We start from the raw sequence: 24551 nt of genomic DNA, 5'->3' as shown, positions 1-24551 counted from the left end.
ACTTTCTTAGAAAATATGAAATTGTAACTTTAAGAGCAGCAGTGCAACTTGAAAAGGTGGTTTTCCAGTTTGAATGAAATGAGGTTTAACTTCCTACTTTTCTGCACCAACTCGCTAATGAAGGCAGCAAAATAGTGTGCTAAGAGGGAAATTTTGCCCAGACAGCCGCACTACAGTCTACTCTTAATTCTAATTCCAGCTGTCAAGGGTTCTTTTACGTGCAAACAAATGTATATACGGGACCTCAAGTTTTTTTTTCCTATCTGAATGACTAGACACTGTTCCTTGTCAGGCCCTTCATCCTGCACCACTGACAAGGGGAAACCATGTCAGAAAATCCTGAGGAACTTTCTCTGCCAACAGAGCGAACCCCAGACCTCCTGGTTAGCAAGCCAGCGTCTTACTCAGCTACTGCAGGTACCCATATATCAAACACTGTAGGGGGAAGTGTGCATGCATAGTTCATTGGTTAGTGGGTGTACAAACGAATTCCTGCTTAAGTGTCTAGGGGGTCATATCAATATTCTCAGACACATTCTCAAATAAATGTCAGCCTATAGCTCTCCAGCAAGGCAGGAAAAGGAAACTCAGCTTAGGAGAATATCTTATCTTAGATGGTGCTTCATTTAATTGGAGAGAGAGAGATGGTGTTTAACCTCCATAACACAAACTAGGTCAATTTGGGACGAACATAATGGTTCAATTTTACTTCAATAATTCCCTTGCGTATACAGGGGTCTTTAGCAGTGGGAGGAAACCGGAGGACCCAGAGAAAAACCACGAGGCTGGACAGGTGACCCTACTCCTTGTCACGTACAACCGGGGAATCAAAACCACACCAGCTGCCTCAATGACAGACCTTATGATACAATGCGCATGTGCTAACACTTAGCCATTCAGCCCCCCCCCCACCCCGGATTTAACTGGAGGCGTGGCCTTGCCTGTCAAATTATATTTTGGCCCTGGTTCTATATGGGGCAATCTCAGAGACTGGGAGCAGAGTTAAAAGCACATTGTATGTAAATAAACGACTAGCCGAGCATTGTGAAACAATTTTTTTAAAACAACAGATCGTGCCAAGCCATTTTGAGGCATACTGGTATTTAAAATCCCTCAAACCCGAAAAACAACCCCATTGTTTCGATTAATTACGAGAACCCTAAATTAGGATAAATAAAATGTAGAATATGGCACTGTAAGGTTATAGAGAGTTGACAAATAAATTGTTGACGATAATATCGTAATTTGTTAAGCCCGAGAAAAGTTTTTTATTGTTGAGAAGGTATTTCTCCCTCCCCTCTGCACTTGTATCTGCCTCTGATATAAAAGCGTAAAATCATGCAAAACCATTTTCTTAAAACAATATTTAAATTTTAGTTTTCCAAATGATCGGTTCAGGCCTCGAAGCCATTTTTGAATCCCTCAAACCCAAATAATACCACCCCACTTTTCTGAGGCCCCCATCCCCCGCGACGATTGATTGGTTGTTTGGGATTTGGGATTTAGGTAGTCACCTAAGGTAGGCTATATTGGACAACATTGAAGTATCTGTATTCACGGGATGGTCTAGCAGGAAAACATGTTTGCTGCAGATAAAATTTTCAACATTCATCGAGCTTGTACGCCTATGCATCACAGGATCATTTTATGTATAGATTTATCTTAATAAAATGACACTGGCGAAACGTGATACACCCTTCATATAAGGTTTCTTGTTATTAAAAAATTTAAAATATGTCATGCTTCAAATGTATAAATAATGAATTTATTTATAATTGATGTTATCATGAACCTCATAATACATGTATTATGAGGTTCGTGATGTTATACACATTCACTCATCGTTTTCTTTATATTATATATTATTAATTGGCATACTTATTCAACAAAGGCGTTACTCAATTATCTATTTCATTTTTACACACCTTAAGATGTTATTTCCTGTGATCTCCCATGCATGTTATGAAACGTATCAACCTGATGTGACATCATCAGAGGGTGATATCTGCTATCGACCCTAGGGACTATATCAGATATCACCCTCTGATGACGTCACATCAGTTTTATGGACTTTTATGGACACAAATTCTTTCTTTTAACATTTTATTCACTTATTGTACAATGTAGTCAAACGACTCGGACGACAAACTTTGTCAGGCCCATGTTACTTAGTTTCTTCATCTGACCATCAAGAACTTGTCGGAAACTCAAATTCTGGATTGTGTAGTATATCCACATAAGTTATATTCGTAATCCGTAAATGTGAAACTATTCCCATAACTAATGTTGGCACATTCACTGACGTCTTGTCACTCGAAATTGAAAAGCGTGTATCATTTGTATCTTTCTCACAATCCTAGTACATTAAATCCTGGTTAAATATTTTCTGCATAAATTCTGCACTTTGACTAGCTTTAAATAATTCTTTGTCAGAATCTACGTTTTCATCCATATTTTCTACAAACTAACTTCCGCGCATCAGTTCGTCGTCCGAATCATTAGACAACATTGCACAAAATGAAATCCAGTTTGTGAACATGTGGTTACTAAAATGTAATGCACGTGCAACTTACGACTTGTTTTCTTAATTTTGTCATCTCAGTCGCAGGGCCGATATGGGCTAAACCATTATAGGTGAAATCAATTAGGATGGATTTAACATTGATGTCGGTGTGTAAGACAAATATTACCCTAACACCTCAGTTAGGGTAATATTTATCTCTTAAAGATAAGGACATAAACAATCTGATAATTAATTTTATATGCACAAACCAGTGAGGTTTTAAATATAAATAGATGATAATACAACCGTCTTAATGCTTGATTCCCACTATCACGATTTGCGTCAGGAAAATGTGTCTTATCTTTAAGGGGGGGGGGGGAACAACATGGTAAGCTCTGCTCCTTCACTTCTCACAGGCGACCGGCACCACCATCTGTATAACCCGCAATTATTTGGGGGGGGGGGGGAGCAATTCAGGTTCTGCCCCCCTTACATTCATCGAGCCCGTAAGCCTTTGCTCGCAACTGGGGGTGTCTCAACCCAGGGATCAGTATAGAGCATAATAGGGTTTTCTTCTGAAAGCCTAGGTTCTAGAAGTCTCACTTCTATGTTAAAATCAGACCTCGTATCTAATGGCATAATTCATAATTACTTGCGTGCAATAACCCGGAGAAAAGAGTATAGAGTGAGAGCCTAGGGGGTTAACCTAGCTGAAAAGTGTACAAATTTTCTCCTATATGGTATCAATGCATATATATCTGGTATCATCAGAATGTAAGTCTGCCGGGTTTCTGGTGGTGGGTGTGGTATTCCACGCCCAAAATGCCATGCCCCCCAACTAGGCTAGATTAGCTCAAAGTGTACCACATGAAAATCGTACAGCAGTGTACCGTACATCTTCAGGTGTTACAAAAACACTCTAACAGACATTTCTACTTTCTAGTGGTGGGTTACCCCTGACAGAGCTATGTAATTGTCAGACATTTCAAATCAGCGAAATAAGCCAGCAGTCTCAATCGAATGCAAATTTCTAGCACCTGGTTATTCCAGTCTACATACGCCGTTTGGTTTGATGCAATATGTCTAGCCTCGTTCCTCGAGTCTCTTGCTAGAACTGGAGATGAAACGCATTATGGTACACGATTCGTGTACCAATGGTAAAATGTTTATTTTGTCTTCATCATCATCATCATCATCAGTGAGGCCTTTAGATAGGTCAGCGACCTTTTGGCCTATCAGATTTTCTAAACAGGAATTCACAGCATTTATTAGGCCGGTACTGTTACATTGTGAGTTCAGTGCGGGGCTAAATTAGACCAACTGGGCGTGGCATGGTGGTGCGCTAATGGGATGTATAGTATGATAGGTATCTGCGGGGGCTCCAGGCTTTGTCCAGACGACTGATTTAGTGTCGTTTTAAATATTGGATATCAGAAGCCCATCTTTTTCCGGTAAGACCACAGCATCAATGTTGATTTAAATTGACAAATAATTTGTGTTTTCAATGTTGAAGATTGTGGATGATATTGAGTTAGAGACTTAGCTACGTTAATACCAACATTTAGATTTTCGTATTCGACTTTTCACAATGATTGCCTTTCTTTTTGTATATAATGTATCATAACGATTTTCTCCTCTCTTACCCAGGATGTAATCATCCCGATGTTGCACGTAGTTTGATCCACGGCCATTATGAATATACTTATTTTAAAACAGAAAGAAAAAAGACATTTGATCTCGACTTGGGATGACAAGAGTTCTCTTTTCTTATAAATTTTGTTTGTAAACATAAATATAATACCTAGTTCAGCTCTGAACTAGATAATGCCCAGCGAACTTGAACAACTTTAAGACGAAGATGATGCTATGAATTACAGTTCTACGGTTTATTTAATTTATGACAAAAAATAAAAGGCAACAGCAATGGCATGCATGTATGTTATAGGTACGTAAATTCGAGCAGGAGGGGTATGTGTGTGTGACAGAGTTGCACCCAGGGGCCTCAAAAGGGGACCACAAATTATTATTTTTTACCATAAATATATGTCATTGTTGTATATATATGTTTGTGCCAAATAAATTCATCTATCCACCATACTGACATACAAATTTCATTTGTTGGGTTATAATTGTGAAGGACAATGACCTGAATATATAGGCCTGCCCTGTAGTCCCCACTCCCATGACATTTCTACAGACAGTACCTGGCTGGAGTACCCTTCTTTTACAGAAGAATATCGGCTGAAAACTCTGTAATGGTACTTGACTTGATTGATTAATCTTTTTTATTATTCTATTTCCTTAGCATTATTCTATTTCCATATAAATTCATTTTAAAGTGCTACATTGTAAGCTATTCCTAAGCGCTGTACAGTCATATTTACACAATGGTACATGCATGGTTCTATTTATATATGATTCTCTAAACAGATGAGTCTTCAGTTTAGATTTAAACTGATATTGGGTAGGCTACTCTGACTCTCTGATGTCTCTGGGTAGTTCACTCCAAAGTTTGGCGCCACTAGCTGAAAGCGGGAAACAGCTAGTAGCATTTTGTTACAATTATAAATATGTCTATGCATTCGGCACATAATAAAGTAGCTTACAGCGTAACAATGCGTCAATAGATGTGTAATTTTTTAGTTAAACACCTTAGTTAAGACAACTTATTAATTCAGCAGGACAAAAGATCAGATGCCAGAGCCAAAATAATAGCATTCAAACAGTTATCAGAAATATCATTTCTACGTTACATGTATTGGTTCTTTTTTTTCAGTTCTGTTTATACCGATCATCTTGGTTGGTATCTATCTCTACTTGGATTTCAAGTCCCAAAAAATTAATTCAGCTCAGAAAAGTTCAGAAGCATTTAAGATGTATTTTTTCAAGTGGATTTTAATTCAGTTAGGAAGATATCGCAGAAACAAACTAGAGAAAAATACAAAAGATGTAAGAAAGGTTCAAGAATCATTTCTGTTAAAGCAATTAAAATTGGCTGAAAGGACTGAATATGGATTAAAGTATGAATTTTCTAAGATTAAATCCATAACCGACTATTTGAGTCGGCATCCATTAACAAGATACAGCCATTATGAGAACTATATAGATAGAATGATGAAAGGGGAAGTGAACATATTAACAGCCAAGCAGCCAACAATATTTGCTGTGACGTCTGGTACATCAGGAAAAAGTAATGTCATACCTATGGTTAGAAGACAACAAACAATTTTCTTCCTGGATGGTATTGCACTTCTCTTTCATTTCATGAAAGAATTCTTTCCCAAAACTTGCCAAATTCAGAAACACCTCAAATTTTTTTATGATCCAATCAAATGGCGCATGTCTGAAGCTGGTATAAAAATTGGACCCAATTCATCTTCCCCTTCAAATTCTAAGAGTGTTCTGTACATGTATTCCACGCCCATACCTGCTTACAAAATAGTGAGTGAACCTGAGTTATTGTATATCCATCTTTTATTTGGCTTAAAGGAGAAACATTTAGGTATGATTGAGGCTAATTTTACTTCAATTGTCTATAATTCATTCACTGCATTAGATAATATGTGGGATGATCTTATTAGTGATATTGAAAAGGGACAACTTAAAGAAAGTCTGGATGTTGAGGACTCCATCCGTAATGAACTCAATAAATTGTTGCATCCTGATAAAGAGAGGGCTGAAGAATTAAGAAAAGCAAAGCAGGAAGGTAACATTGGATTAGCTCATCGAATATGGCCACAATGTAATTTAGTTATTGGAGCAGATTCTGGTTCATTTGAGCTCTATGCTAGTAAACTGAGACAGACTTATTTGAAAGATATACCCATTTATTCTCCTATCTATGCTGCCACTGAAGGGTTACTAGGTGTGAATATTTGGCCAAAACAGTTACCAAGTCGATATTTACTCATACCAACAGTACAGTTTTTTGAGTTTATACCGTTATGTGATTGTGATCAAGATCAACCTAAAACTTTTCTTATGCATGAGGTAAGACGTTACTGTAAAATTCCACTGTAAAATGAAATGTGGAAATCTAAAATATATTTTTCTGAAGCAGGATCAGTGTTCTGATTTACTGGTATTGCATCATAAAATGCTACTCAAAAATAAAAACAAACCACCAAGTTAAGTTAATACATATTCAACTCGATCAATAAATTCCAAATATCTTGGGGATCACGTGGCTAAGTGGGTAAGGCGCTGGCTTGCTAGCCTGGAGGTTTGGTGTTCGATCCCTGCATTTGCCCAGAAAGTTCATCCAGATTTTCTGGCGTGGTTTCCCCTTGTCAGTGATGCAGGATCGAGGGCCTGACAAGGACAGCTGTGTAGTCGTTCGGATGGGGCAAAAAACCGAGGTCCCATGTACACATTGGCGTGCATGTAAAAGATCCCTTGACAGTTGGAATTCGATATAAGAGTAGGCCGTAGCGCCGTTGCCCGAGCAAAATTTCCCTCATAGCACACTGTGTGGCGTATGCCCGTCTTCATTAGCCCAGGTTAGGAGCAGAACAGTAGGACGTTAAACCCCATTTCATTTCATTTCATTTCCAAATATTTTCATGTTTGTTAACCTATATACAGCATCAAACAATATTAAAAACTTAGGAAAAAGGATACAAGTTTGACAGTTTGTTGATCTATCAGACCATTTGTACACTACAACTCTACTTCTAATTAAGGTAGACTATTCAACCTTGCTGTAGATGTTTGTTAGGTGATTGTCTTAGCTGGGTTTGATAATGAGCATTTCCTTCTTGAACCTAATACATTTATCGATGCTTCTAATTAAGGTAAAATATTCAACCTTGCTGTAGATGTTTGTTAGGTGATTGTCTTAGCTGAGTTTGATGATGAACATTTCCTTCTTGGACCTAATACATTTATAACCTAATACATTTATTGATGCTTTGGAACACATTAATTTTAATTCTAATTGAATAAGGATGATGAAACTTGGTGTTTAATTCATTACATCAGAGTGAAAAGCAGAGTGAAAAGCAGTTTGATTGGTTGAGACTTTGGAAAATGATATTTTTGTCTTTTATTATGATTATTCTAATTGAGTTAGAGTGATGAAACTGTACATAAATGCATATTATTTTCTGTATTTTTTAGGTAAAAGAAGGTGAAAGTTATGAATTAGTTATAACTAATGCTACATGTTTATATAGATATAGATTTGGTGATGTTGTCAAGGTTACAGGCTTTCACAATCAATGTCCTATCATTGAATTTCTTTACAGGTATTGGCATTATATATCATATTATTTATAACCGAACAGTAACAGTTGCAGATTTTGTATGTAAACATGACTGGCTAGATCAGTTCAGGATAACTGCACACAAAAACACAAACAGAACAAACTACTCATAACATATTGGAGAGAGTACATTTTGTCTTTGACTCAGAGGGTAAGATGTTGGCTCGCTAACCTGGCGGTCCCATGTTCGATCCCTGCGTTGACTGAGAAAGTTCATCAGGATTTTCTGCTTTGGTTTCCCCTTGTCAGTGGTGCAGGACAGAGGGCCTGGCAATGGACAATGGATAGTCGTTCGGATTGGACAAAGGAGATCCCTTGGCAGTCGGAATTCGATATAAGAGTAGGCTGTAGTTCAAAATTTCCCTCATAGCACACATTATGGCATATGCCCGTCTTCATTAGCCCAGTTGGTGCAGAACAGTAGGATGTTAAACCCCATTTTATTTCACTACATTTCACATTTTGTCTTTCTTTTTTAGACAGGGACAGTTTCTGAGTGTACGAGGAGAGAAAACATCTGAATCATTGTTTTATTGTGCGTTATGTAAAACCATTGATCATTGGTCCGATGTGCAGTTAGTTGACTATTGTTGTGCAGAAAGTGTGTTAGTTGATGATCAAACCAAAGGTAGATTTTTTCATTCTCTTCTGTTTTAGTTGTGTGAAACTGTGTAACACCTTTACCAATCCCACTTATAAACAGTGTTCAACTTATATCTGAATATCTAATAATTCCGATTGGTCGCTATATTTTATCTGGATTATCACCCTTATTATTGTGATTTTTTATACGCCCACATTTTCATGTGGACGTATATTGTCGTCACCCCTGTCCGTCCGTCCGTCCGTCCGTCCGTCCACAATTGTTTGTGAACAGTCTACAGGTCACAATTTTTATCAGATTTCAATGAAACTTGAAATATAGGTTTATCACCCTAAGATCTCGGTATCGGACCGTAACTTCATGGATTATGGCCCCTGATTGTACGAAAAATCACGTTTTTGGCTTGTGAACACTGTAGAGGTCACAGTTTTTATCCGATTTTGTTGAAACTTGAAATGTAAGTTTATAACCCAAAGATCTTGGTTCCTTTCGATATTCGCGCATATCAGACTGTAACTTACTGAATTATGGCCCCTGATTGTACGAAAAATCGCGTTTTTAGCTTGTGGACCCTATTTGCGCATATCGAATTGAATTATGGCCCTTGATTGTAGGAAAAATCACTTTTGTTTTAACTTGTTTTCTATCCATCTCTCGAAAATGTGGGCGTATCCTGCCTGGCAGCCGCTGGTTTATCACCTTCTAAGATACGACGTCATTCCCAAAATAACGTTGCCGTTCAGTTGTATTCAGTTCTGTTTTTGTTTTTGTGACGGATGGAACATGTGCCCTATATATATTGAATACTGAAACGTTTCTTGATTGATTTTAGAGCATTTAGGTTTAGACAACTTTTTTATACATTTCACCGATATGGTTACTTATATAGTTGAATTTTACTACATGTGCTTACATTCGTATTTCGTGTAGCATATAGCAGATCATGACTCATGCTGGCATTGCACAATGGTTTCTTTGGGTTGTATTCCTGATTGTTTTCAAATTTGAGTGAAGTCTGTGTCACTACAGACTGTACAGCGCAGTGGACACTTACGGCTAGCCCCCGGATCCATTCACACTTTTTTTGAATTGTCTGTCTGTTTGTGTTTTCCTGAGTATGATGTCTTGTCCGTGTATTTGTTTTTGTGTAAATTTTGTGTGGTGCAGTCCCCCTGCACTTACTATTAGTGAGTAAGGCGCTGGCTAACTAACCAGGAAGTCCAGGTATCGATCCTGGTGTTTGGTCAATAAAGTTCCTTGGGATTTTCCAGTGGATTCTCCTTGTCAGTGATGCAGGATAGAGGGCCTAGGAAGGAACTACGTCTAGTCATTCGGATAGGACAACAACAAAAACAATGTCAGGTAAAAGAACACTTGACAGGGCAAGCTTTCCCTCATAGCACACTGCATGCCATTCATTTTATTTTAACTATTTGTGTTATTGCTTCAAGAAGAACTTTTACATTTATTTAAACATGTGCTTAGATGGCGGCTAGTTAGTAACTGCAGTCCTGGAATTACCAATTTTAGTCAGGCACAACTAAACTAATACTGAATAATTTTAACTTTGTGCTTGATATGTAATAATACCATCAATAAAAACACAGAAAAAAGACATATCACTGCCAGCCAAAATAACAGGCACCAGAGGGATTGTGTCTGGCAAAGCCTGAATTTGTGCCTCAAAATATCTAAGACAGGTGCCTCATTTCCAGACTTAAATCTCTGGCAAGGACATTTTTAAAAATTTATTTGAAGAATAGGATGGGGAAGTTACACTTGTTAGTGTTTATTAGATATTTTTTAAACGATTTTATGAAATTGACAAAAAAATGTTCTGGTTCTTTGCATGTTATAATTTGAAACAGGTTTAGAACGTACCTTGAAATAAATGAAAATTGATTATCAGTTCTTATACAAAATCACCTAAAGCAACTACTCATTTGTCTCAGTGACTAGTATATAAACTGTACACTTACTCACCTTAAATAAAATATGTGGAGATAATTCTTGGCTTTCCTCATGTTTTCTTGTGGCAAGATGTGAAAATGAATAGTAATTTATTCTGTAGAAAGTTTGTGTTAACTATGATTTTATACTATTTACAACAGGAGATCAGTCTACATTGCCATCTTATCATGTGTATTTAGAATTGAAGAATTGTCTTAATTCTATCAATGTTCAGCAACTACAAACAAAGGTAAATTTAGTTTAACAATTTCATTAAAATACGTTCAAAGGACTTGTTTTTCAAATGAATAAATTGAAATAGATAGACCTGAACCTTAATTAAAGTGACTGGCATATGTTGAAGTTAGTAAGTATTAGTAACATTATGTTTGAATTCAGCCCCAGAAGTCATATTACCTGAAATGATTACCTGTTGAAGTTAGTAAGTATTAGTAACATTGTGTTTGAATTCAGCCCCAGAAGTCATATTACCTGAAATGATTACCTGAAACTAATCATATTGCCAAACAATATAGTTATGTTCTTTATTTCAGTTGGATGAAAATCTGGGTTCAGAGTCTTATGTATATTCATCATTTAGGCAGAAAAAAAGTATAGGACCAATTCAGATACACCTGGTTCAAGATGGCAGCTTCCATAGATTACGAGATTTCTTCCTAAAAAATACCTCATCTTCCTTTAATCAGTATAAAGTACCTCGAGTATTAAAAACAAAAATGGCAGTAGAGTTTATAGCTGAACAGTGTTATTAGACATGTTGTGCATTTTAAGTTTAAAATTCAAGAAGATCTGTGTAGGACAAATAAAAGGTCACGTGTGAAAAATAAATAATTGGTGCTGACTATCTATGGCCTAATTACATTGACATTACCCAAACCAACTAGGTTCAGATCAATGCTCGCATTTCATAATGCAAATCTGGACATAATGCGCTCGTCATAGATTTTGTTGGATACAGATTATTACAGTACATATATATTATCTGTACATTTGGTGATAATTTGTGTCTGACACAGTCTGTGACAGGTGTCTTATGTTATATGTTGTGTGATAATTTGTACTTGACATGAGTCTGTGACAGGTGCCTTATGTTCAGGCTTGAAGGTGCTGCAAAAGTGATGTCTTGCAAGAAGATGCATGCCCTTTAACATTAATGGACGAATTGTTGCATTTAAGTTGCTAACCGATCTTACTTTAAGCTGAAGCAAATCTGCATTATGATACACCAATTTCGTATGGTAATATGAACAAAGCCCATTTGTTAAGTTGTTATGAGCATGTAAAATTTCAGTCAAATATTCAAATTATTGTCAAAGTTATGCCTTTTTAGAAAAAGATGTGGTATACTACATTTGTTTGAAGTTTTGGCTTAAGTTAGTGTTGACTGTTGAGTAATAGATGTATAATAGTGAGATGTGATTTTATCTAAATTACAGTTTAGTTTAAGAGTGGAAATTTTTAAAGAGTAGGGGTTGAGTTGTACTGAATATCATACAGTGAAGGAGAAGTATAGTCTGAAAAAGGTTGATAGCTATGTAAACTGTGTAAAATTGTTTTTTTTCTTCTCATTTCATAAAACAAGTACAGGTATAAGTCATATCTCATATTTTGATTGTGGTTGTATTCTCAACTAAGATAAAACTGAAATCATCATTATAAATAAAGCATAATGATATATTTATGATAATTGTATATAGCAAAAAAGAACAGTTTATATAATAACAAATTCTTAATTTATACGGAACATACTGAGAACTTGGTCAAGTTATTGGTGGTCTGCACCGTTTGTGACTAGAGTTATTTCCCTTTAGTCTTAAACGCGAGAGAGTTTTTCAGCGTGAAATCATGACCAAAAGTACTACCTTGTAAAATTAATGTTTTCTTTCCATTTGTCATATATGCACGGTGGCTGATTTAGGACCCGCAAAAAAAAAAAATATCTCGAGCGCTCGAGATATTAAGTCGAGCGCTCGAGATAATACAATCGATCACGTCTCAACCGATGTTTTAAGCTGTATAATTTTGTGCATTATTTAATGATAAACTTGCAGAATAAAGATATTCATTTGTTCGTTTTTACAGCCCAGTAAGAGAGCGCCCCCCCCCCCCCACACACACACACACACTCTCCATCCCATGCTCATCCCCACCACTAAATATTTCCAGTTATATTTACCCCCTTCCAAGTGGGTAGTATATCGCATGTTATTATACGTATCAATAATTATATATATCGAGGTTACAGAGTTTTGCTAAGAGAGACTGACATTTCCTCTTATCTAGAAGCTCGGGTCTGATCCAAGGTTATATATTTCATATGTGTAGGAACTGTTCATTGCCTAATTTACCCTGGCGCGATCGTGCCGAGTTAATTATCTCGAGCGCTCGACTTAACAATCTCGAGCGCCCGAGATATTAAATTTTTTTTTGCGTGTCCTAAATCAGCCACCGTATATAAGGCTACAGTGATTGCATCGAAAAAAATTAATGATTGTGCCAGCCACTAGTTACATAATTAGTGACACTTTAGTACAGTTGACCACCGGTCTCTACACTAAGACGGTTAGTAAGAGGTCTCGGTAGGTTTACAGAAGTAGGGCTATTCAGTGACAACAGTAAGCCATACTTAGTAGTTTACACATGACATAGCATTATCAAAACTGTCCCGCATACTGCGCTTACGATTTTAAGAAATATTCAGTTAAGAAACGGTCTGGGCGTCTACGGAAAACCACGCCCAGAGACGACAATCGGGCGGGAACAAGACCGGATTGGTCTTGGATGGGGCCCCTGGCTGAAATTGTCACCGGGGCTCCTGTATCAACAGTGTAAAGTTTTTTAGAATAAGTTCTGGTCCTGGCTGCAGCCCAGTCACCTTACTCACCCCCCCCCCCCCCCTCACTCACCTCTTTAATTTAATCCGACCCTGGATGTAACGAATTCGTTGTTGTTCTGTCACCGACTCACCGATGGTATCTTCAACAGGTACAGACATCTCTTTCGGGACTGTGCGGAGACGTTTAGTCAACCTGGCGTTGATGTAGCCCCGAACGAATATTGCATGAATAATTCTCACGAGAAACAAAGAGACTAGCCAACCACCAATACAATTTTCGGGCACGTCTGCAGGGGGGTGTATATACCACCCTAATGGTTAAGTGGCCGATTCTTATAAAAAGTTTGGGTGGTCAAGTGGTCTAAACGCGTGCAATGTAGATCACAAGGTCCGTCACTAAGTCATGTGGCTGGGTCTCGACCTCACGTTTGTTGGTCTTACGTGACAAGGAGTAGGGTCGAATGTCAAACGTCGTGGGTCCTCCGATTTCTCCCAAATGCTGATGACCCAAACATTACGCTCAAGCGAATTAGGGCCTATTGAAATAAAATTGAACCATCCCAAAAAGACCTGCTTTATGTCGAGTGGGAGTTAACGTCGTAACCCCCGGGTGTTGTCTATTTGTTGTAGGCCTACTGTGCTTACTTTATAGTTACATTGGGCACGTTCAAATAACAGGCCCAAATATTCTTTCTACAGTTTCTGTAGTGCAAATCCTATAATTTTTCCTACAGATTTATGCTAAAATGTCTAGTATTCTATAGATTTTTTTATAGTGTTTTCAAGTTTTGTGTACAGACTTCACAGTTGCCCCCCTTTCTTCCGTTTCTTGTTAATACTAACTTATATGAAGTTGTTATACATGTGCATTGAATTTATAAATTTTAAAATCAGCTAATGGCCAAACAGTCTTAATAAGTCGCTTAGTTAACGGATTATGAAATTGACTATCCAGCAACAGAAATTTAACGGACCGTTAACAAACGTCACGTTCGCAAGATAACGACCCGTTAAGAGTTTAACGGATTGTTAAAATAACTGTTTTGAGCAACTTGCCCTAGATCATTAAGATGACATAAGAATAATGATTTCGCGCTAGCGTAGCGTGAAATGCACCAAAGCTTAGTTCTCTCAAACTCAAAAAATTGAATTTGACATAATAGGAATGTTGAAAATCATAATTTTATGATGCAGACATGAGATATAAAATGAGGGTTATACAAATAAGTTTGCTTCATGATAACTCCTATGGAAGACGCATGCATATGCCAAGGGCGCGGTTTCGATTCCCCGGTTGTACGTGACAAGTGCTAGGGTAGCCTGTCCAACCTCGTGGGTTTTCTCCGGTTCCCCCGGTTTCCTCCCACTGCTAAAGACCCTTTGCGTAAGCGGATTATTGAAGTAAAATTGAACCATATGTTAGTCCCGAAATGACCTAGTTTGCGCCGAGTGGACATTAAATGATAAAACATCGGTCTGTACAATTAATCTGTAAGTATACGTATCAAATACAATTTCGGTGATATACATTATTATATAGGCGTGCTTTTGAGATTGGCCTGCGTGAAAATTGGTGAATATTGTGCATACAATAAAGGTGTTTCTGTAATGTTAATTAATGTAGTATATATATGTATAGACACACGGAAATGTCTCAAAGAGAATATTTGAGACTAACATATTTTATGCAATGGAATTCCAACTGGCAAGACTTCTTTTACGTTCACTCCAATATGGGTGACCAGGGGCGTAGCCGTGAAATATATATTGGGGATGTAGCGCGACAGGGTGGGTGTGTGTGTGTGTGTGTGGGGGGGGGGGGGGGGGGGGTCACACTGTTTTGGCATATTTTACGGGGTTAAACTAAAACATCACACCAACATATTGTTGTAAATAAATAGGAGTTAGGGCCTACTATGTAAATTTTTTTCTTGGGGGGGGGGGGGGGGGTCCAAGTAAATTTAGACCCCCCCCCCCCCGAAAAACAACTGGTGTGGCGCCCATGTGGGTGACCGTCGGTTTGCCCTACCAGCAAAAAGAACTATATAGACACGCTTCCCTTGTAAGCCCCTCATGTCTGAAACAGATTGCATTGTGGTACCCAATATTGCTGCACAGACTCATTTCGGGAGTATTATAATGCGTTGCAGGCTACGGTTAACAATTTTTTCAGACGATTTCCAACCTCTGACCTGTTTCTTATTCTCGAAATAATATGTCCGATCCCAGTACAAACAATCTTAATGTGAACACGCGACCTTTTAGAAACTGTGTGTACTTAGAACATCGAATTCATTAGTAAATACTTTCTTTATTTACAATTTTACTTATATACATAATGTGAACTTATTTACATAAAACAATTTGTTAACAGTTAGAACGATTGTCATTGTCAAGTTAGTAAAACATGGTATAAAAAATAAAATAATAAAATAAAATCACGCCCAACCATCCTCACATACAAAAGGCAAAGGACATAAACTCTTTGACATTTGTATCAAACATTTTGGGAAAAAGACCTTTGAGGTTACTAAAGACACTCACAGTACTAATATTACTGACAAATTTACCAAAATATTTTCTTTTAATAAAACAGTAGATAGCTTATCATCGGAACCGCAATAGTTTGTGTTACTGAATACCAAATTCAGTAATAACCCTCATTATAAAATATAAAAATACAAGAAAAAAAAATCTGTAACTTTTATATAAATGCGTTAGAAATCCGTAATTTCATATATATTGGTTAGAAAAATAAATTGTCTATTTTGATTAGTTTTGTGGGATGGCAATCTGCCCGAGATCAACCCAATTCAGTAGTTTATTTTGACCAAAGTCATATAAGTTTAGCTCCTTTACGTTAGATGTAAGTATTTTTATAGTATGTATAATGTAACCTCACTTATCCTACACTGTATAGGTTAAGTTAAATCTCACGTACCTAACATTATGTCAATACCCTACATTTTAGAATATATTGAATAGATTTACACACTGTAGTTTGTTTCTCGACTTTAAACAGCCTGTTATAGTGTTTTGTAATTATTATACAGATTTGGATGTAATATTTCAATTGTTGAACTCCTGTGACAACCCCCCCCCCCCCCGCCCCCCAAAAAAACAAAACAAAAAAACAAAAAAATAACGCCAAATATCATTTTGTATCATGACATATTTTTCGCTACCAATCGAGACCATAACCAACTCGCGATGTCATCGCTAGCCTGCGGTATTTACTGGATTAGAATCCTATCTGCTGCACAACGCTCATTGATTATTAAATAAAAAATTAGATGATCGAGACTATGTTTTTTATCGTACCGACTTTAGTAATGATGATCGATGCTAGGCCAAAATTCAATCTCTAAATTCTCCGTTCAGAGTGGATCAATTTTACTGAAATTTTCAGCAAATTCCCTTTACCTTATCTAGTTTTTAACTATTATAGTGAGAACTTCCAGCTCTTTATCTAATCTCCCACAATGTTTCTTTAATATGTTTATTCACAACTTAATTTGGATAATATTTGTTGTGAAAGCAAATTATTACTTTTATTTGTAGTTTATTGTTAATATAAATCCCGAAACATACTTTAGACACAAATGAAATCAAAATCCACTTCGTCTAATGCATACATATCTTATTTTACAAATTAAAGCTACTAAAATCCCCCCCCCCCCCAATGTTAGGGTACGTGAGACTGAAACGCATGCTCTTTATTTAAACAACGGATACCGGTAGGATGAAAGTGTATGCATATTGATTAATGAATAATAAATGTTATATCATCTCATAATAATACAATAAATTCTTATGATTTTTTTTTAAAAAAGTAAGACAGGGATAGAGGTTATAGCCTGCCACTTTTATTACATTAGTTATTTATGGTCTTACACGACGATCGCTCTTTAACGTTGCTCGTTTCCTGTTAATCTTTAGTGTTTTTCAATGGAAATGGCATCAGACAATTATCTATTTTTAGACCGATCAATTTCGTTACACGATTTAATGGTCCAAATCTCTTTTATTTATCTCAAGTATTTTATGGCGGATATTACTTGATGGGGAGTTATGACTTGATATTGTCACAAATTTACATAAAATTTACATATATTTTTAAAACTAAACAGAGGTATGATGGCACAAATAACTATGGAATATCAACAACGCTGTAAAAGCAATTTCTAAAATTTTGTTGTTATAACTTCGGAGACGGATACGTCACTTTGTGAATTTTGGAACGCCGGATTATTCACACCATTTAACTGATGGTCATCTTTTTTGGATTCTTTTGATTCTAGTGCTTCTATGTCATCATCTACGTCCACACGTGTGCTCTTTTTCAACAAAATCGGAGCTGTTAAACCAATACCTGCAGCACCCAATGGAGCCGTTATTAAAATGGACAAAACGGCAAAAGTCAATATCTGTAATAAAAAAAAACAAATGAACACCCTCGTTAATATTTCAAGTATAAACGTGAACGATCATTTTGCACAATTGTAGCTCTGTCTTTTTTTTATTCATTCATTTCCAACAAAGTAATTAGAGACAAAATATTAAACACATACTTAAAAAAAATCGTACTATTCCGATGAGTGAAGTGACAAAATAACGCGGGACAAAATTGTATACTTACACTAGTTGCTATAGCAATAACATCCTCGCTAGCGTTCTCCTGTCTTGCTGTATCTAATGCGACGGGTCCTATGGCAGCCTGAGAATATAATTTAACAAATATTGGAAACATGCAAGAATAAAGGTTAAATTTAGAATTCAAGATTACTTTTTATCAATATCCATTTTGCTCAAAAATTATTCAAATCAATTAATTAGTTGAAACCATTTAAAGTTTGCATTGGTTTTTTTATCGATTTCACACTGCCATCTTTATTTCTGTGAGACAAATATAGTAATGCTACTATCCTGTGCTTAATTACATAATAACAACAGTCCTCACATTAAAATAGTACAGATTTATTTTTTGTTACTTTTGAGATATACATATGTGATTGATTTGACTTGTTGTGCCTTTAAAAGATAAAAAAATAATAATTTTAATGATGTCTTCCGAGATAATGAGAATTTTAAGCATTTTTAAGCCGGTAATATGGAAGTAATTTAAGAAAGTGAATTACTGAAATGACATGAAATGATTATGTAAGTACTATTGTCTCAGCTTACCTGTACAGTTGCTTTTGGTAACCAAGATATAGTTATAAATAATTTTTCTTTCAGGTTAAAATCCATACCAAATGACGACAAGAAAGTAACAGCGAGACGAGCTGCTAGTCCTATAAACAACATACCTACACCAATACCTAAAATTAAATAGAATAGCAACATATCTTTAACGGGGGTGGATTTATTAATTTGATTAGCTGGTCAGTTTAGCGACGGTTGGTACCTTGTGACCTCAGTAGCGCCCGAAAAACGATATTAATGAAATGTGAAAATTTAAAAAAGAAATAACCTCAATTAATAAATGTCGTGATTCCTTATTATAGGCCGGATCTCGATGATTGGGCTACAATATGATGACAGGACAGTAACCACCCTTGTAGTGGAACGTCACATCTTAAATAGATTCTGTGCACGTGATGTCAGCTGTCACTCAAAAAGACTAGTTTGCAACGTGAACTTTTATCAACGCATAACAAGCACACGGTGTTTGTGAAGTATTTTCGGTATAATTATATTACGAAATTGTTTCAATTTTCAGACGAATGGTCACTAATCTATAAACAGACAGAAACCTACCAATATCCCCGCTTTGTAGATTTTCTATAGATACAGCATTACCAATCAAACCAAACAACAAAGGCTGGAATACCTTCCAACATTTAGCTAATACTGCTTTAATAGGATACTGAAAATGAAAAGACAATTGTAAGAAAATCCAACAGCTAACAGGGTTAGATGTATAAATGACAATTTTGATAGGCGTAACGTGAGTAATCTTTACCAGCGTTCAAAAGGTGGTAGTGAACCGTGTAATTATAATAATTATACATCGTAGTTCTTGTAAGGGAGGTAAAAAAACGTACATCTGTACTAGTCCATCCACGACGCCTCCAACCAATTCCAGCTACAAAAGCCATGATCAATGTTCCTAAGGCACCTGCGCCAGGAAACCCGCCAACTCGGAACCCAAATGTAGCCAATAGTCCAAAAGCAGTCACCATAATGAAACGATACATCAGCAAATTTTTCTGTAAACAAATGAGAGTACATTTTATATTTGAAGAATATTTTGACGAACAACTTGAATTTTAACACATTTGTTGTCTTCATGATTGATGTATATTTTTAAAACGTTTTGATACCGCACAATTAATAAATCTAACACAGAATTGTATTATCCGCCCGTGGCGTATTAATAATAAATTTAGGTCTCTTAAAAATCACAAGTAGTTTATATAACAAAGGAAACTTGTTTTACTTACACTGTTTTTATTAGGAATAAACCAAAATAAAAGGCCAGCGAAAACACCAAAAGCTACACCAATAACCAGTTCTAGAGGACCGTGAAATATGTTGTAAATCAGATTAGCTGAAAACAAAAACAATAGAAAAGTTAGAAATACCTTTCAATGAACCTCAAATCGATTAGACTGTTTCGTATCTTTCGTTAATGGTCAATCGTTCTCTGCAATGATCAAACTCTACACGTAAATCCAAGAGTTAACTCCACAACTCTATTGAACGTAACATTACTATAGGTCCGCAGACGAGCCGCAATCCGGTCACAACATTTTGAAATGAGGGAGTTTAGTATTTAAAAAATTGAACCTAACAACGATGATATTGCCTAGCGTAGCGTGGCGTGAATGAAAACCCCCGTAAATGTTTTGATTTCAACTTTTCACTTGAGAAGTTCACCTAGAAAACATATTTTATTGTATTTTTGCATCCGTGCGTACATTTGATATTGCATTGCCAAATTGTTATTTCTACGACAACGTATACAATATATATGGTAAAAAGGGTGTGTGGGTGTGTGATATATCCACCCCACCCCGTTCCCGCAGGCCGCAGCCATACAGAGAAACCAGCATTGGAAGGTGACGCAGTAGAGTAAAGTGTAAACGTACCATTAGAGAAAGACATTCCAAGAACTATACCAAATCCACTGATAGCGATAACGTCGTTAACACTACATGCAGCAATGAGAAGTGTAGGGATACCTTCATCAACTCCCAGTCCCTTCTCTTGTACTCCAATCATACTCGGTACTACGACAGCTGGTGATACGGCAGAAAATACAAATCTGTTAAGATAATTAATTTGCTATAACACTAACTTGATGTGATATGTGCTTGTGTTGTTTGTGTGTGGCGGGGTCCTCCTGCACTTGCTATTAAGTACGTTCATAACAAAAATCAACTGAAATCTCAAACATTCCGTTGTTTATTTTGTGGAAACCTTTATTAAAGGGCCTCAAATATTCGTATGTTGAGAGAATTCATAGTAGACTGACAGAATTTACCAGTTTATTATTTGAATTTGAATCATGTACATAAAATGGAAACATTAAGTGTACACATATCGAAAATATCAAAGTGAAAACTTGAACTAATCACAAGACATCATCCTTCATACTTTTTTTCTCTATTATGTGGACGAACATCTTCTAGTCCATATTAAACATGCTTTCCGTAGTACACGACACTCGTAACCTGAGTTGACGTAGGGGTTAAAGTTTTTATGGGAACAACAATGCTACGGGGCAATTTACAATTTTGAGTTACCAAACAATTACTTACCCCATTACAAAGGCCCACATCCAAGGGAAATCTAGCAGGAAATGGGCAATTACAGCATCAACCGCAGCTTCAACAACACAGGGGAAAAAAGCCAACCTTAAAGCCATCCATTTTACTTTCTTTAATGCGTTTGGATCTAATCCAGAACCAGCTCTTATTAAAATAACAACCAAAGCAATAGTCCTGGAATAAATTAATACGTTTTAAATGGCATTTAGACATAAATTTCAAGTACTTCACTACCATATAAACTTAATATTGTCTTCGAGCTATTCCCCATTTCAATTCCTTTCTTATTTAGAAGGTTTATTTTATTCGGTTCGAATTTTCATGGAATACATGCATTACATATATATGTGTACATTACCTTAACGTAGATGCCCAACTTTTGTCGATGTCTCGCCCAACATCTATTTTTGGAACGTTTCGTAGGCAAAATCCCACTAGCAGCATACCTAGATACAAAATAATATGACATTTGATTACTAGCATAAGGCAACTAGGCTACAAACAAAGAGTCATAAAATCAAAACATTTATGTGCTTATATCTGCCATTTCAAAATCTGAAATATTTTTTTGTTTGAAGGAAAAAAAAAATCATACCTAATAGTGGTGGGAATGGCGTCAACTCCACAATAGCGGCAGCTATAACACAGGCGTAAATCAGTACTAGAATGCTGAAAAAGTTACCACCAGGTAGAGCTTCATCACCCAATATAGCCCAAAATGTTCCCCAAATGGCAGCAGCTGCCACGATCTTGGAGATCCACATGGCCACTTTTCCATGCGGTGGGCACATGAATGCATATTTCAATCTTTCACAACACCCAGCGTCTTCATCTGGTTCATTATATTCCGCAAGGCAAGGTATACACCGTGGTGTACGTCCACTTCTCTGTTCATTCCCTGCACCCGCCATCGATAGAAAATTTTAAACTTCTAGCGATTCCTTTTCCTATTCTAGGATTATTTTTCTAATCCGACTGAACTATCTACTGAAAAAGGAAACAAGACGTGCGTGTGTGTATTGTATTTACATGTACCAAGGATGTGAACTTTAATTTTTTATCGGTAGCATTGTATTAAAACTGGTTAAAATATACAGACAAAATTAAAAGTTGTATTTTTAACATAGAAATTAGTGTATGTCACCCAATATATAAGGTGTTTTATAATATATTGTTTAGACCTCAGTATCTTTGTTGTTGAACACTAAAAACAAATAATTTTCAGTTCATAGAGTGGGTGTGGGGTGGGGTGGGAGATTAACCTTCTTATGACAGGTTTTCGAAGATTTATCAGCGATCTAGACATTGCTTACCATTCGGGAAGAAAAAGACCTGAAGATTACTTTGGCTATCCTTGAAGCTAAAGAAATAATTTGTTACTTCTTAGAGAGTTTTGGTTGGAAATTCTCAAAGAAAAAGTAAGAAATGTTATAACTATAACAAAAGCGTAACAGACGGCAAGTTGCATTTATATTTAGCCTGCCCCTAAGAAAATCGAGTCTTTCATTACTTTTATTTTGGAGAATTTAGATATCGTTTCATAAACAAAATCTTGGTCTGAGATTAAGAAATATGTTTATCTCCCGTAATGTAACTAACGATTTATCAGTCCCACAACCCCAAATTGCTAAAACTCCGCAAGATCCGTGAAATAATACCATACTTATCATCTTAAAATAGACGTTGAACCTCTAAAACAGAAACGCTTTAAAGTTAATAGTTATTTTGACCACCTGATACCCCTTGCTATTGTTTTGTTTTCATCACTAATGTATTCATTCATCTTGGGAATTTTTAGGGATAAAAATAATTGTAAGATGACATAAATATGTAACATAAATCAAGACTTTGTGACAGGTTATAGTTGTTAAGTAGTTATCCTCGAGGCATGCGTAGCGTATACCACCACTGACCTAAAGCGACAGCGTGCCAGAAAATTTTTTTCACTTATATCATTAGATGTCATGTCGACATAAATCCAAGACAGTTAGCGGGCAGGGATCACGCTCTTTGATCGTGATTTTTATGCATTCACATTAAAACCAAAACCCCAACCATTTTTAACGTTTATTAAATTAAGGGTAATAATTCATGTGATACATTTTATGGCTTCTGTTTGAATATGTTTACAATTGTTTGTAGTCATAAATTGTCTTAACAGTCGCCAACTATGTATTTAATGCGATTAAAACACTTATACTTATTTATCAAGTGTACTTTTATGTTACCAGTCATATCTATATATATATTATATCCACCCCGTAGTGGGGTTGGGTGGCCGAATGGTTAACGTGTGAGCCTTTGGTCATAAGGTCTGTCATTGAATCAAGTGTCGTGGTTTCGATTCCCCGCTTGTACATGACAAGGAGTAGGGTCGCCTGTCCAACCTTGGGGTTTTTCTCCGGGTCCTCCGGTTTCTTCCCACTACGCACAAACGAATTATTGAAATATAATTGAACCATATGTTAGTCCCGAAATGACATAGTTTGTGCCGAGTGTAATTTAAACCCCAATTCCTCTCTCTTCTCTCCCCCTCCATTTAAAAGAATAGATAATGTTTTTCTATAAAACAATAATTCATTATGTCATTTGGGATAAAGAAAAATTATCCAATTTCGTTTCCAAAATTATTCTTTGTATTTTTGTTTTCCGTTGAATCCACAACATTTGCAAAGGCAACTAAAAAATATTATATGCTATTGTAACTGTCAAATTTTCTATTACTGAAACGACACACAAAATCGATTGAAGAAAACAAATCTATAAACTATAACACATACTTATAAAAGAACAATTACTAATTTATTTAGGTGACGTTTCGTAGAGTATTTTCTCAACGTTTTCAAGCAAGTACAGTATCAAATGTGTAGGGCAATTATATATTGACAAGCAATAACAACAAATCAGGACTATACACAAGTTAGTTAATGTCTAAGTTCATAAATAAAACTAAATAACATTGGTCGCCCCCTCGCACGGTACAAATTATAATTTACGAAATTATGAATAAAATAAAATAAAAAATTATGAAATTTAAAAAGAAATATAAAATAAAATAAAAAATAAAACCAAACAAGAATTTTATAAACTATAACACATACTTATAAAAGAACTAATTGATTTAGGTGACGTTTCGAAGAGTATTTTCTCAACGTTTTCAAGCAAGTACAGTATCAAATGTGTAGGGCAATTACATATTGACAAGCAATAACAACAAATCAGGACTATACACAAGTTAGTTAATGTCTTAGTTCATAAATAAAACTAAATAACATTGGTCGCCTCCCTCGCACGGTACAAATTATAATTTACGAAATTATGAAATTAAAAAAAAAAAATTATGAAATTTAAACAGAAATATAAAAGAAAATAAAAAAATACAACCAAACAAGAATTTTATAAATTGAACGAAATTTACTCTTACCTATAATGTATGCTGTGAGCTTGAAGTAACAAGCAATTCGAAGAACGTTCAGTTTGATCAATCAGCGACCATCTAACCACCACCGTCACACCGTTACAAATCAACGCTAATGTAACTCTTCCACCGGAGTATTTCTACATGCGCCGGGATGAAAGATAATCCTCGTCTGTCATA

At 36.1% G+C, this 24551-nt stretch overlaps 2 protein-coding genes across 3 annotated transcripts; one reads left to right on the top strand and one right to left on the bottom strand.

Annotated features, from left to right (window-relative positions):
• The first annotated feature begins 4233 nt into the window (after positions 1–4233).
• LOC126831098 (GH3 domain-containing protein) lies at positions 4234–12394 on the top strand. The gene is made up of 6 exons (XM_050561720.2): positions 4234–4448; positions 5280–6493; positions 7622–7749; positions 8247–8395; positions 10483–10571; positions 10876–12394. The coding sequence occupies exons 1-6, from the start codon at positions 4427–4429 to the stop codon at positions 11092–11094; spliced, it is 1821 nt and encodes a 606-aa protein (XP_050417677.1). The 5' UTR covers positions 4234–4426; the 3' UTR covers positions 11095–12394.
• A 3075-nt stretch (positions 12395–15469) lies between these two features.
• Positions 15470–24551, bottom strand: LOC126831100 (sodium/hydrogen exchanger 9B2). 2 transcript variants are annotated; one of them, XM_050561725.2, is made up of 11 exons: positions 24378–24551; positions 21549–21940; positions 21312–21399; positions 20945–21127; positions 20273–20448; positions 19625–19731; positions 19226–19390; positions 18939–19047; positions 18363–18499; positions 17818–17895; positions 15470–17605 (listed from the first exon to the last, which is right to left on the bottom strand). In XM_050561725.2, the coding sequence occupies exons 2-11, from the start codon at positions 21862–21864 to the stop codon at positions 17363–17365; spliced, it is 1602 nt and encodes a 533-aa protein (XP_050417682.1). In that variant the 5' UTR covers positions 21865–21940; positions 24378–24551; the 3' UTR covers positions 15470–17362. The 2 variants fall into 2 exon arrangements, with proteins under 2 accessions (XP_050417682.1, XP_050417683.1); XM_050561726.2 differs by having other exon boundaries at positions 21549–21937.

This window comes from Patella vulgata, chromosome 8 (assembly GCF_932274485.2).
Source record: "Patella vulgata chromosome 8, xgPatVulg1.2, whole genome shotgun sequence".
In the NCBI taxonomy this organism is placed as follows: Eukaryota; Metazoa; Mollusca; class Gastropoda; family Patellidae; genus Patella; species Patella vulgata.
Note: the sequence above shows the minus strand (reverse complement) of the source record. Positions and strands in the feature narration are given on the sequence as shown.

What these genes read in the sequence shown, in the direction of transcription:
- LOC126831098 (XM_050561720.2), top strand. Translation starts at nt 4,427, where the DNA reads ATGGCATGCATGTATGTTATAG. An exon ending in AGTTGATGATCAAACCAAAG is followed by an intron (nt 8,396 to 10,482) that starts GTAGATTTTTTC and finishes TATTTACAACAG; the next exon opens with GAGATCAGTCTACATTGCCA. An exon ending in TTCAGCAACTACAAACAAAG is followed by an intron (nt 10,572 to 10,875) that starts GTAAATTTAGTT and finishes TCTTTATTTCAG; the next exon opens with TTGGATGAAAATCTGGGTTC.
- LOC126831100 (XM_050561725.2), bottom strand. Translation starts at nt 21,864, where the DNA reads ATGGCGGGTGCAGGGAATGAACAGAGAAGTGGACGTACACCACGGTGT. An exon ending in TGGAATGTCTTTCTCTAATG is followed by an intron (nt 19,732 to 20,272) that starts GTACGTTTACAC and finishes TTTTGTTTTCAG; the next exon opens with CTAATCTGATTTACAACATA. An exon ending in TCTACAAAGCGGGGATATTG is followed by an intron (nt 18,500 to 18,938) that starts GTAGGTTTCTGT and finishes ATTTAATTTTAG; the next exon opens with GTATTGGTGTAGGTATGTTG.